At 50.6% G+C, this 13,795-nt stretch overlaps 1 protein-coding gene across 2 annotated transcripts in view; it reads left to right on the forward strand.

Moving 5' to 3' along the window:
* Positions 1-13,215, forward strand: part of WDR62 (WD repeat domain 62) — a 29,296-nt gene extending 16,081 nt beyond the window's left edge. For both annotated transcript variants that reach the window (XM_081921916.1, XM_081921917.1), the window contains exons 16-30: positions 1,760-1,835; positions 2,100-2,211; positions 2,773-2,836; positions 3,067-3,189; positions 3,288-3,424; positions 4,261-4,313; positions 5,853-6,056; positions 7,183-7,325; positions 7,605-7,741; positions 8,494-8,625; positions 9,542-9,668; positions 9,747-9,852; positions 11,932-11,998; positions 12,254-12,339; positions 12,574-13,215. In XM_081921916.1, coding sequence (XP_081778042.1) covers positions 1,760-1,835; positions 2,100-2,211; positions 2,773-2,836; positions 3,067-3,189; positions 3,288-3,424; positions 4,261-4,313; positions 5,853-6,056; positions 7,183-7,325; positions 7,605-7,741; positions 8,494-8,625; positions 9,542-9,668; positions 9,747-9,852; positions 11,932-11,998; positions 12,254-12,339; positions 12,574-12,840 — 1,834 coding nt within the window. In that variant the 3' untranslated portion in view covers positions 12,841-13,215. The remainder of the gene's footprint in view (positions 1-1,759; positions 1,836-2,099; positions 2,212-2,772; positions 2,837-3,066; positions 3,190-3,287; positions 3,425-4,260; positions 4,314-5,852; positions 6,057-7,182; positions 7,326-7,604; positions 7,742-8,493; positions 8,626-9,541; positions 9,669-9,746; positions 9,853-11,931; positions 11,999-12,253; positions 12,340-12,573) is intronic.
* The last annotated feature ends 580 nt before the right edge of the window (positions 13,216-13,795 follow it).

Below are 13,795 nucleotides of genomic sequence, written 5' to 3' on the forward strand. Positions count from 1 at the left end.
CTGCTGCTTCAATCTTCTTTCTGTTTCTGGAAATGAATGAAACACTCTCACTCACGCCAACACTGACTGCCTCAAATCTCCCCCTTTTGATTAGGTGCTTTTCTTGGGATACAGTTGCCTGTAAGGGGAAGAATAGGGAGAGAGCGTGGCTCAGCTGATGGGGCATGGGGCTCTTAATCCCAGGCTTGTGGGTTTGAGTCCCATGTTGGGCAAAAGATTCCTGCATTTCAGGCGGTGGGACTAGATGGCCCTTGTGGTCCCTCCGAACTCTACATTTCTACGATTCTAAATCATCTCAAATCTTTTGACATTCTCTGTAGCAGTCAGAGCTCTTTAGATATATCCTCCAACAAGCGGTGGAGTTGGGCCACTTTGGTTTGGCAGATCTTGATGTGGAGATGATGATGATGATGATGATTTTCTTTTTAAAAAAACCAACCCAATCTAGCTGGGTTTCCCCAGCCACTCTGGATGGCTTCCAACAGAAGATTAAAAATACATTAAAACATCAGACATTAAAAACTTCCCTAAAAAAGGCTGCCTTCAGATGGCTTCTAAATGTCATATTGCTGGTTGTTTATTTATATAGTTAAGTGCTCTGTTTGTGGAACTATTATCGCCAGAGTGTTTCTGATTTAAAGTATTATTTATTCAATTTATTAATTGCGTGCTCTGTAAAGAGTCTCTAAGCGACTTGCAAAACTTTAGCTGTTTTCAAGTTTTGCTTTTGAATATCCATATTCACCTAAATCTGAGAGGGAAATTCTATGGGAAGAGCCAGGATTAAACACCTCAAGAATCACAAAACACCAGTGGCAGCTCTTGAGTCATGGACAGCTGAATTATTAATCTTCATCCTTTTATCATATGAGGACTTTAATCCACGGGATATTCTTACTCTTCTAAACAAAATATGAGAATTTCTTAATTATTTTGGCACTTTTTCTGAGAGCATGTCTGGGCTTTCCCCTCCTATTAAGCCTCGGTCGCTTTTATTGAGGGCTCTGCTGGTTCCACAAAGGTCTGGAAATTGGTCCTGTATGAGTTGTAGTGGCTGGGAGGAGCCTGAGAGAGGAAATAGAAGAAGCTCCGGATCGGGGCCAATCACTGCAAGTACCACAGAGCAATTCCCTTACTGCTTGGCTAGAGCAGCAGAAAGGAGCCAGACCAACCAGGGAATTCATCCTCATCACTCATCCTCTAGCTCCAAGGCCCAGTTAGATGCCAAGAGCGCAGTGGCTGTTGGAGAAGTGCTAGCCAGGAAGAGTAGCTCATGCTTTGCATGCACGGGGCTCCGGGTTCAAATCCGGGGTACAGCCCCGCAATAGGAAAGGTGGCACGTCCTCTCACCAGTCAGAAGCAGCACCCCATGGCCTGGTAGTCTAGCTCTGTTTCCTTTTGTGAAATGTTTGTTTCATTTTGATGAAATTGTTTCCCTGTGTATTTTAATTAGCTCACCAACTCCTTCAGATTAACTTTATGCTTGTAAGCTGCCATTTTGGCCAGTTTACGGGCATCTGTGCGCCCACAGTTGCAGCACAGTCACGTCTAGGAAGCCGACTCACGGACTGTGTGCGCTGAGAGTGCTTTTAATTCCCAGAGAAAAGGACCAGTGTTTGCATAGTGAGCCTGTTACTCCACTGCTCTTTCAAAGGCTTTGAGCACAGGACACAAAGCCCAGTATCAAAGCGTGGCTCTTCAGTTCTGTCAAACCAACAAGCCTTTGCCCACACCCAAACGTAACTTGACCTTCCTCCAGGGTATACAACACAGCCAGCGGGAAACAGAAGTGGTGCTACAAAGGCTCACAAGGCGAGGACGGATCTCTTCTGAAGGTAACTGAGTTAATATGGGGAAAGTGCCTGTAGAAATAATCCCCCCCCCCGGTGCAACGCCAGGGGCTCTTGCCCGCCCTTGGACCCAGGCCTCCTGGAATGTGGCCTAATATTCCTGTGGACTATTGCTTCCCACTAAACGGTGTAAGGAATGCCCAGCACGCTTATTTTGTTGAACTGCGAATAAGTGGTTCGTTATTCAACCGACAACAATTAAAGTAAATCTGAAAGAGTGAAGCCTCTTTGTTTCCAATCCCTGTGCAGGTCCAGCTGGATCCTTCCGGAACATTCTTGGCCACCAGTTGCTCAGACAAGAGCATTTCCATTATCGACTTCCACTCTGGGGAGTGTGTTGCCAAAATGTTTGGACACTCAGGTTTGTTTTGCTGTGGTGCTGTTGCTGCTTTTTTTGGTTCGGTTATTTTGCAAGCGCGTATCTAGTACATAAGGGACGCGGGTGGCGCTGTGGGTTAAACCACAGAGCCTAGGACTTGTCGATCAGAGGGTCGGCGGTTCAAATCCCTGCGACGGGGTGAGCTCCCGTTGCTCAGTCCCTGCTCCTGCCCACCTAGCAGTTCGAAAGCACGAAGTGCAAGTAGATAAATAGATACCGCTCCGGCGGGAAGGTAAACGGCGTTTCCGTGTGCTGCTCTGGTTTGCCAGAAGCGGCTTAGTCCTGCTGGCCACATGACCCGGAAGCTGTACGCCGGCTCCCTCGGCCAGTAAAGCGAGATGAGCGCCGCAACCCCAGAGTCGGCCACGACTGGACCTAATGGTCAGGGGTCCCTTTAACTTTTCTCTAGTACATAGTACAGCCTACCCCAGCCTGGTGCCCCCTGCCTGTTTTGGATCCCATTAGCCCCAGACGCTACAGTCTGTTTCTTATCAATTGTCATAACTGATTCAACCAAACAACCAACGCATCTTTATCTTGCAGAAGTCGTTACAGGGATGAAATTCACCTTTGACTGCAAACATTTGATCACCGTCTCGGGAGACAGGTGGGCAACTTGAACTGCGAAAGATGCTTGCGTGGATTAGAAATTTTCTGGGCCTGAAAGTGGGATCATTGAGTGTGTTTGTTGCTCAATTCGCTTTAAGGGAAGAGGACGTCTGGACGGGGTTCCCAGATGCGTGTGGCCTTTTCAGATCTAGGCAGGAGAGAGCAGGAAACACACCAGGGATGTGGAACGGTTCAGGCCACTGATTCAGCCCTCTTCCCTTTCTCCAGCTGCATCTTTATATGGCACCTTAGTCCTGAAATTACCACCTGCATGAAGCAGCATCTGATGGACCTGGATCAAGCCCAGCAGCAGAGGAAAGCCAGGGAGCCCGTGTGGCCTCATCAGGTCAGGTACTGGACGACGCTCTCTGCTCCCGATGGGGAGACTGGGGTGACTCTGTCGCTCTTGAGTCCTGAAAGGGATCCCTCTGACTCTTCCTTTCCTCCAGGAGGGAGCCCTACATTGCTCTGCCAAGCGAAAGGTCTCCCTGTGGGGCTGAGCGCCTGACTGACTATGACACGGAGGAGGAGAGGGAAGAGGAAGACGCTGCTCTTCTGACGCCCCCCCAAGCTGTCCTTGATACAGGTATGGAGGCACGAGGCACTTCCCAAGGCAGCTGGAAGGGAGGGTGCCCAGGGGACGCGTGGGATTTGGCGAGAAGCCACTTCAGGAGAGGCCCAGCTGGAGACCCTGGTGGCTGGGATTTTGTAAATGCCTTTTTGTCCTCTCTGCCTCCCCTGCCCCCTATAAAATTTCTGGTAATATTTTGTTGGGATGCAAAGAACATAAGAAGAAACTTGCTGGGTCAGGCCCATCTGGTCCAGCATCCTGTTCTCACAGGTGCCAGCCAGATGCCCCAATGAGAAATGCACACTTAAACACAAGAGCGCTCTCTTTCAGTGTCCAGCCACTGGTTTTCAGAAGCATTGCTGAGAATCTGTACAGTGGTACCTCTGGATGTGAGCGGGATCCGTTCCGGAGCCCTGTTCGCATCCTGAAGCGAACGCAACCCACGCCTGCAGGTCGCGATTTGCCACCTCCGCGCATGCGCGTGATGTAATTTTGAGCGTCTGCGCATGCGCAAACAGCGGAACCCGGAAGTAATGTGCTCCGTTACTTCCGGGTCACCGCGGAGCGTAACCTGAAAACGCTCAACCTGAAGCACATTTAACCCGAGGTATGACTGTACTCTGCTTTACTTTGAAAAGAAAAACCCTTCGTATTTCTACTTGCTTTGGTTTCTGAGAATTGGTAGATAAAGTTTCCACGGGACCCAGATCTGCTTTTCAGTATTTTCTCGATTGCTCTGTCTTAAATGCAAAGGGGGGGGGGTTCTTGTTCCTATATGTGCCTTGTATGGAGAGTTTTAACTCTGCTTCCACATTGCTCACCCCAATCTCCCTCCCCTATGCTCTCTCCAGCTCCTGCATGCGTCCTCACCAATGGTAAACTACCCATGTGGGCAAAAAGGCTGGTATGTAATGCGCTCTTACAAAAAAGGTATTTTTATATATATGGATTTAATTCAGCCATTGCCAACCTTCCGCGTAGTTTGGACTACAACTCCCATCAGCCCTGGCTGACACAGCTGACTGGGGCTGATGGGAGTTGTAATCCAAAGCAGCTGGAGGGCACCAGGCTAACCATGGCTGGATTATGAGGCGTAGAACCCCAGTAACCAACGTTCTTCCTGTTGTAATTAATTTCCTATATCTTGCCCAGGGCATCTAACAACCAAGGTGCATCATTAAAAAGAAATGTAAAATCACAGTACAAAGTACAGCAGACAAGTCGGCATTAGACAATACAAATGGTGTCACTCGTATTGTGCTCCAAAGGTCTGTCAGTTGCCATCTGATAACAGGGAGGACCATCTGACCTCAGGAGGGAGGGACTTCCATAGCTGGGGTGCCACCACCGAGAAGACCTTGTCTCGTGTGACGTGCACCAGCACCGAAATCAAGTCCCGTTCACTGAGTGTGCCAAAAACCTGGCTTCTCCTGCAGATCTCCAAACGAGTGTTGGCTGATTCTGCAGAAAGTGCTCTTTTGGTCCTGAGCCCAGGGCATGGGAAATAATCATGAAATAGGTGTTGTTAGCAGGGGTGGGTTTGTTCCACTCCTTGGGCCTTGGCTGCAGATCAGGGTGAAGGAGGATGTCAGGTTTGGATGACCCACAAAGCCAAACCTTGGCTTCGCTTTTGTGCCGTGCCAGCCTGAAAAAGCTCCCATCCCCTCTGTCCTCCGGAGCCGTGGTGTGGCTTAGCGTGACGTCCAAATGGGGCCACTGCCAACGACATAACCCATGGTTCTCTCCGTCCATCCGGGTTAGCATGAACTGCAGTTATTTTTGCATGCTTAGTCACAGGCAGCAGAAACTGCTGCTCCAAAAATGAAAGGAGCTCCAGTCCTTTGATAGTTAAGCAGTTGGGTGGGTTGTTGGTGCAAGTTTTGCTTTGATAGGATGAAAAGAAGAACCACTCTTGCTGGGTCCTGCAGAGAGGCAAATGGTCCTCTTCAATGTGTTGATAATCAAATGGGGGCGGGGGGGCTTCTACTGTGACCTGTGGTCTCCAAATGTTGTGCAAAGCGAGGCAAAGGAGGCAAGTGAAGTATTTGAACCAGGCAGATGGCCTTCTCAGTGGTGGCGCCTGTCCTGTGGAACACCCTCCCATCAGATGTCAAGGAAATAAACAACTATCCGACTTTTAGAAGACATCTGAAGGCAGCCCTGTATTGGGAAGTTTTTAAAGTTCAATGTTTCATCATGTTTTTAATATTCTGTTGGGAGCCGCCCAGAGTGGCTAGGGAGGCCCGGCCAGATGGGCGGGGTAGAAAAGATAAATTATTATTGTTAATTATTATTATTGTAGATTAGGGGTGGGTTACAAAACACCAACTGCTAGCCATCAACCCATCCATGATTAGTTCTCTGACTTGGCGATTTTTATCCCAACCACATGAGTGGCATGAAGACACACACACACACTTCCTCTCAACTTTCCTCTCTCTAGCTTGGAGAGGCAGATAATGCGGACACCGCCACCTTCAACTCCAGGGTGAGTTATCAGCCGCAAGGGCGATGGGCAGAACGTGCCACCAAAGAGCCCATTAAGACCATGCTGGATGCAGACCTGAATTACTTCACCCCAATTAAAAACAGCAGCCTGCATGACAGCGAGCTGGAACCGCAGAATCTGAATCTGCTGCTCTCGGAGGTGAGAAAAGTTTACTTGGTACAAGGGGCTTAAGTGAGGTCGACTTTGCTGTCCACCTGCACCCCCACACCCTCCGTCTGAAAAACAGACCCCATGTCCTTTGAGTCCAGCGATAGAAGGCCAGGGAGAAGCCTTGGAACTAATTTTCTGGGGTGGTACTTATTCCTGGAGCATGCTATGTGTGTGCCTTTCCGTGGGGGTGGAGTTCCTCCCCTTTCACCAATGAGCCCTCACCCACCTGGGAAGCAGGGAGAAATATTTCCCTTTTGGGCTGTGCTTTGGACGTGCTTCCGTGGCTCTTGCTTATTCCGTGGCTCTTGCTTGAGCCAGGGGGCTTGTGGCTTCTTGCAGCAGAACCTGCATCTGCTCCCCAGCTTTTAACAGCGCACAAACCAACCAATCAAGGCAGGGGCTCTCTTACAGAAGAAGAAGAAGAGTTTAGATTTGATATCCCGCTTTATCACTACCCTAAGGAGTCTCAAAGTGGCTAACATTCTCCTTTCCCTTCCTCCCTCTGTGAGGTGAGTGGGGCTGAGAGACTTCAGAGAAGTGGGACTGGCCCAGTGGTGTAGCGTGGGTTGTCAGCACCCGGGGCAAGGCAAGTAATTTGCACCCCCTAACCCGTGGATTTGCGCCCCCTAACCCTAACCCCCAGATGTTGCGCCTGGTGCGGCCGGCCCCCCCTGCACCCCCCACGCTACGCCACTGGACTGGCCCAAGGTCACCCAGCAGCTGCATGTGGAGGAGCGGAGACTCGAACCCGGTTCTCCAGATTACGAGACTACCGCTCTTAACCACTACACCACACTGGCTCTCTGATTATTACAAAACCTGATTATTGGAGGGTGCGGCTGCCTTGGGTTTCCTCAAGGTGGCAAGCAGATTTTCCAGTTAGCCTTTGTGGGGTTTTTTTAGTTTGATTGAACCTGGAGTCGATCCATCGATGAGAGCTTCTGTGCTCCTTTAAAATTATTTTGGAACCACTCTGCAGCCCTTGGATATTCCGGCTCCAGAACATTTCTTACTTCCATCTTTTCTGCTGTCTCTGAATCCTCTTAAAATGCTGGAAGGGAGAGTCACAGGGACTAATTCCCTTTTCACAGGCTATTTTTGGTTTTCCCTCCAGGCCAAGGACTACCCCAGCAACATCATTGAAGATTTCCGGCAGTCAGATCTGTCCTCTGATGATGAGGCGAAAGAAGAGCTTGAAATCAGTGGGGACAGCCTGTGCCCCGAACAGACTGGCAGCAAGACCCCCGAGGGCGAAAGGTCAGTCCTCGCTTGGAGAACCTGGCCTGGGAGGAGCTGCCCTTGAAACCTGCAGGCTTACCTTCGAGTAAATGCGCTTAGGGTAGAGCTGCAGGACTTACAGAGGGGGAGAGCCTGATCTGGTTTGGATTTGGCTGGAGACATCTCAAGGGCACACCCCGTTCTGCTGCCCTCTGGGGCCCTCTGCCCTTGAAGTTTTGAAAGAACCTTGAACTGATGGATGAAGGCTTTTCTCTCCACCCCCCAAGAATCACCGGCACTTTTTACCTTTCTTTAAAGGAGCTACATGAAGGAGCTGCTCCTTCAGCCGGCTTACCAGAAGGAAGCGGCGAATACCAAGGAGAAGCTGCCAGACAAAATCTACTCTGTGACTTCCTTGGATTCAGAGGTCTCTGCTTTCAGCCACCAGCAAGAAGGTAGCCTGAAAGGCGATTCCTGCTCACATCTGGGGTATTTTTTTTGGTGCTTGAGCTGCAGAGGGACTCTCACCTCTCAGTTGGCCATTGTGCCCCCACCCCTGCCAATTAGCGCCAACTTCCAGGGCCCAATGAAGCAGGAAGACCTGGCTCTTGAACCCCCAAGGGCATGTGAGGGGGGAGCTGTCTGCTGTGCCCAAGAAGAGGTGAAGGGGATGCAGCCTGCCTCGGCCTCTGTCCGCACCCTACAAATTGGGCTGGTAGAGGGGGCAGCGGGAAGGGAATCTGCTATCACAGTTGTCACAGCCCTCCCCCCAAAAGGATCCTGCATAAAAGGCAGCAGGTGAGGAAAAAGGGACTTGCAGCCGCAGGATGAGACCTTCCCCCATCCTCTATAAGTCAGCGGTAGGGAATGAGGTGTGTCTTTGCAGGAAAGGGAGAGTCAGGGAAAGGAGAAGCAGCATAGAATTGCAGAGTGGGAAGGGACCATGGGGGTCATCTAGTCCAGCCCCCTGCCATGCAGGAATCTTTTGCCCAATGTGAGTCTCGAACCTGCAGCCCTGTGTTTAAGCGTCTCGTGCTCTGCGGACTGAGCCATCCCAAGTTCATTCCTGTGCCAGGTGATCCAGGAGATTTGGGTGGGAGAAGAAGCCAGTGCTTGGCCCAGAATCCAGAATGGCTTTGTAGTCTGCAAACGGAGCTCTCCTCTGAGCTTTTTCTTCCTTTCCTTCCCCCTGGCTCTGGCTTTGTAGTTTCGGAGGCGGAAACAGAAATGACGGACGTGGAGGAGAACTTCCAGCAGACCAGCTCTTTGCCCCAAACCCCCGAGCAGGAGAAATATCTCCGGAATCACTTTGAGACGCTGGCTGATGCCCAGGAGGAAGGTAAGGCGAGAGCTGCGGCAATGAGCCGAATGTTGATATTTTCACCCCCTTCCATTGCGAGAATCTCCTGATATGGTTGAGAAAGGGGGAGGCGGAAAATGCTTTTCGCTACTTCCGCGACTGCCTGACTGCCTGTCTCTGTGTGCTATCTATGTAGTGATTAGATGGCTGAGTGGGAGCTGTAACTCTCATGCAAACCAGTAGTTTAGTTTGTGGTAGCTATTAAAAATAAAAGAAGTTATACTGCACAGCTAGCTTCCGCGTTGTTTATACTCTGCTGAGTCTGGTGCTCACAATGCACAGTTGTGAGTCCAGTGCACTGAGACCTACTTTCCAGGATTGGAAGGTCTCTGGAAGTGCCCCGGTCACCTAGCCCAGTCGGGGCAGAACCAGCTATTGAGCCCAGTCGCTGACACCGGTTGCAAGGCGTACTGACACCGAACGGCACAGCGGCTGTGCTCTTCCCATAAGCAAAAACCCCTTGCCTAATAGGCACAGCCGGAGGTGCATAGGGGCAATTTCTCAGGGTGCTGTTCTTTTGAGTCACTGACTAAGTAACAAACCCTTTGGCAGGCCATTGGCATTTTGACGGCGGATTAGAGGTCATTTGCCTCGGATGTGTTTGTCAGTATTCACTTTTCAGCTACTGCTGGTTGTGATATTATTAGCTGTATTTATCTCCCAGCTTTTCCTCCAAGGAGCTGAAGGTGGGGTGCATGGTTCTCCCTCTCCTCATTTAACCACAACCACAACCCTGTGAGGTGGGCTAGGCTGAGAGGCAGGGACTGGTCCAAGGCCACCCAGCAAGCTTCATGGCCGGGTGGGGATTTGAACCCTGGTCTCCCAAGTCCTACTCCACACTGGCTGTGTCAAGAACTTGGGAAATCTCCCGCTTGGTCTCCGCTTTTTGATGCAGAAAAGTTTGAAGGCTGCCTAAAAGATCTGAAGGCGCCGGAGGAGGAAGAGGAGGAGGCGGCCTTGTTCCAGAATCCTCGCCTGAGCATATCTACCCGTTTTCTCTCCAGCTGCCAAAAAAACAGCAGGTGGGCAGATATATATCTATATTTTAAACCCTGCATTCATGAAAGAACTATCTGAATGGCTGTGTTCCTTTCACACAGGTTTGCAGCTCCCTTTCTTCCGAGGCTCCGTCAGCACTCTCAGGCCGCTGCTGCAGACCCGCTGGGGGAGGAGAGTCTCCCGTCGGGAGAGCACAAGAAACCAGAGGCAAGTTGACCGCCTGAGTCAAGGATGAGCCACTGGGCTCAGCTGTTCCCTTTTACATCTTGGCAGACGTCTTGTCTCCCAGCCCTTCTGTGAAGATTGGGCACAGCCACGACTTAGTGGCAGCGGAACAGGGGCTCTGCAGGCAGAAGGGAATTTCCAGTTAAAAGATCCCTGGTAACCACACTGGAAAATAATAATAATAATATTATTATTATAATTTATTATTTATACCCCGCCCATCTGGCTGGGTGTCCCCAGCCACTCTGGGCGGCTTCCAACAGAAGATTAAAAATACATTAAAACATCAGTCATTAAAAACTTCCCTAAACAGAAAAAATTCCTTCCAGTAGCACCTTAAAGACCAACTAAGTTAGTTCTTGGTATGAGCTTTCGTGTGCATGCACACTTCTTCAGATACACATATGAGCTCATCACAGCTATCTGCCAATCACCCATTCCCACCACCCTTCTGAGTAATACCCCTCCCCACCTTCTCACTATATAGAAGGGTCTGGTGACTTCTGTTTCAGTGTATCTGAAGAAGTGTGCATGCACACGAAAGCTCATACCAAGAACTAACTTAGTTGGTCTTTAAGGTGCTACTGGAAGGAATCTTTTTTGTTTTGACTATGGCAGACCAACATGGCTACCTATCTGTAACTTCCCTAAACAGGGCTGCCTTTAGATGTCTTCTAAACAGGTAGTTGTTTATTTCCTTGACATCTGATGGGAGGGCGTTCCACAGGGCGGGTGCCACCACCAAAAAGGCCCTCTGCCTGGTTCCCTGTAGCTTCACTTCTCGCAGGGAGGGAAATGCCAGAAGGCCCTCGAAGGTGGATCTCAGTGTCTGGGCTGAACAATGGGGCTGGAGATGCTCCTTCAGGCAGGGACGTAAGAAGGGGGGCAAGGGGGCGGTCCGCCCCGGGTGCCACCCTGGGGGGGATGACAAGATGGCCCACTGCCTCCCCCCAGCTGTAGAGTGGCCAAGGGTACAGGCACCAAGTGTGCGGCAGCTCATACAGACAGTGCTTGAGTGGCAGCCCGTACGGTTTGCCCCGCCCCCGGTGCCCCACACCGGGTGACTTAGAGGCTTCCTCCGCCTCTGCCTTTAGGTATACTGGACCGAGGCCATTTAGGGTTTTCAAGGTCAGCACCAACACTTTGAATTGTGCTCAGAAACGTCCTGGGAGCCAAGGTAGTACTTTCAGGACCGGTGTTATGTGGTCTCGGAAAAGACCCTGCAAGGCTGTCGTCTAGATCAGGGATGTCCAACACGTCGATTGCAATCTACTTGTCGATCCCTGTGAGGTTTTGGTAGATCGCAGTCGATCGCTGGCCCCCTTCCGGCCCCAGCCCCTCTCCCTGCGCCAGCCTCTATTGTTACAGAAGGGAAGCCGGAGTTTAGAAAGGGCCAGCGATCGTGAGGTCAGTGGCTGCATCTGTTCCTCCCTCAGAAGAGCTGCAAAAAATCCCTTAGCCCCCCAAAACAGGGCATATTCCCTCCCCCAAAAAATCTCCACAACTTTGATCTGAACCCCTAAAAAATGGGTCAATCACTGCCAGATTTTAATTTTGAAAGTAGATCACAGTCTCTCGGGAGTTGGCCACCCCTGGTCTGGACAAATTGATGTCCTCAAAGGCAGCTTCATGTGCCCAGTTCAGAGATGTAAAAAGGGCTTTTCTTTGATCCAGCCACATTTGCAAACGTAAATGACTTGAAAGCAGTTTAACTGGAACTTAACCCCCGCATAAATTGGGAGTTGCTTGTAACCGTTTAGTGTGTGTGAAATTCCCAGTGCATTCCTTGTTACACTGATGCAGCTGCGCTGGCTGGGGCTGATGGGAGTTGTAGTCTGGAAGCTCCAGAGGGCACCAGATTGGCAAATGCTGCGCTGGCACCTCTATAGCCTGCTGAAATGCCCAAACTCTCCGGCCTCAGAGTTGATGCCTGGGAAATGGTGGCTAGGTATTTTGCAGGCAAGGAAGGGGCCCAGACCTTGGGTTTGGGGCATCTGCAATGCTTTTAAACTTGCAGCCTAGGGTTTTGGTTTCTAACAGTCTGTGATGTAACTGCTTTAGAAACTTTCTGAAGAAACCAGCAGTGAGCTGAAGGAAAAGCTTGACGCCAGAGCGTTCATCGCCTCAGGTAGGAAACTTTCTGGAATGTTGCGTTTGCAGCAGGTTTGTCATGTAGCAGAGGCAGGAACTGTTACCGTTCCCCGTTGTGGAGAAACATTCGCTGCTGCAGGGTGTGGATTTGACTCTGCCGCTGCAGAAATGCCAGTTGATGCAATCAGTTCTCAACTGAAGAATGCTGTTGGGTGTGTTCCCCTCTTCCCCTTCTGGGAAGGCTCCAAATGTAGAAATCTCTCTCTTCCCGCCCTCCTCCCTATGTTCTTAGAATCACAGGTCCTGGTCAAAAACTTTGAAATAAACCTGCAGCCTTTGTGCACCAAGTTTCAAGAGACTTTGCAGCTTTACGATAAGGTAAGATATAAGAAAAGGCTGCAACATCAGAACTTTTCCAAAAAATTCTTCTCCATCTACATATTTCGGGGGGGGGGATCATCAGATTATCCTGTCAGATGCCTAGGAGATGGTTTATATAGGGCTGTGGGGTACTGTTGTGGTGGTGTGGGTCCCTGGCATCCTTGTCCCAGCCCAGTTTCGGTCACGGGTGCGAATCCTGGGTGTGAAAGCGTTTGTCCTTTTGCTGTGCAGGTGACCTCCTGCAGCAACTCCACGGAGGAGGAGCTTCTCCACGTAAAGAACCGGCTGGTTAGCACTTTCTCCTGGATGAAACGGGAGCTGGACTCCCGAGCGATCAAGAACAACGCAGACGCGGCAACAGCCACGGACAGCCCCTCGCCCTGGCAGAAGCGCCTTCAGGACAGCGAGACCCGCTCTCTCCTGAAGCATTACTCCGACTCGCTGCTGAACATGGTCCAGAAGAAGCTGGAGGAAACCCACAAGGCGGACGTCGCCTGAATCGCCCCAGGCAAGGGATACGTCTGTCCCGCCCCTAAACAAACTTTATTGCAGCGCTGAGCTCAAGAGAACGTGCCCATTAACTTCCGTGTGACTCCTGAGGAGTTAACAGCAGTCAAGAACGGAACAGATTAGTGTTTATAACTCTAGTCTCTATTTCCTGTGCATCCACACACACACACACACACACACACACACACACACACCATTTTCTCCCTGGAAGCCAATACTGACAAGTTGGGTTTTTTTTAGCTTTTCCCAGAGACCTCTTACAAAAAAACATTCTTTGTAAGAATGTTTGCAACAGCGGTTCTTAAATGTTTGCTGTTTTTTTCTTGGTTTTGAGAATTAATAAAATTGTATTAGATTTTGAAATGTGTGTGCATGTTGATTGGGTGGGACTCATTGCTTAGTGAGCAGTCTTCATCCCCCTTCATGCTTTCCAGATCTGCTCCCAGATTTGTGGGGGCACATGGAGAGCTGCGGGGGGCGGGGGGGCGAGAGGAAGGTGAAGTCCCGTTGCACAAAGCAGGAGTCATATCCTGCTTATGGGCTTTATGTGAGTGTGTGGGGCTGTAACTCAACAGTGGAGCATTGCAGAGCCAACTTCAGGCAGGTCTGAGAACTAACATATTTTTCCTCTATAGGACGCACTTCCCCCCCTCCAAAAATGAAGGGGAGATGTGTGTGCGTCCTATGGGGCGAATGCAGGCTTTCCCTGAAGCCTGGAGAGTGAGAGGGGTTGGGGCGCACCGACCCCTCTCGCTCTCCAGGCTTCAGGAAGCTATCCGCAAGCCTTCGGAGCTTGCACATAGCAGCCTGAAGCCTGAAGCCCTGGGAGCATAGTGCCAACTCCCGCTGCGCTCCCCGGGCTTCAGGCAGCTATCCGCAAACCTTCGGAGCGCTTCTTGGCTTTTGCCAAAGCTGCGCGCAGCCTCTCCCGGCTGAAGAGGTT

This window comes from Podarcis melisellensis (assembly GCF_964234715.1).
Source record: "Podarcis melisellensis genome assembly, chromosome: 8".
Lineage (NCBI taxonomy): Eukaryota > Metazoa > Chordata > Lepidosauria > Squamata > Lacertidae > Podarcis > Podarcis melisellensis.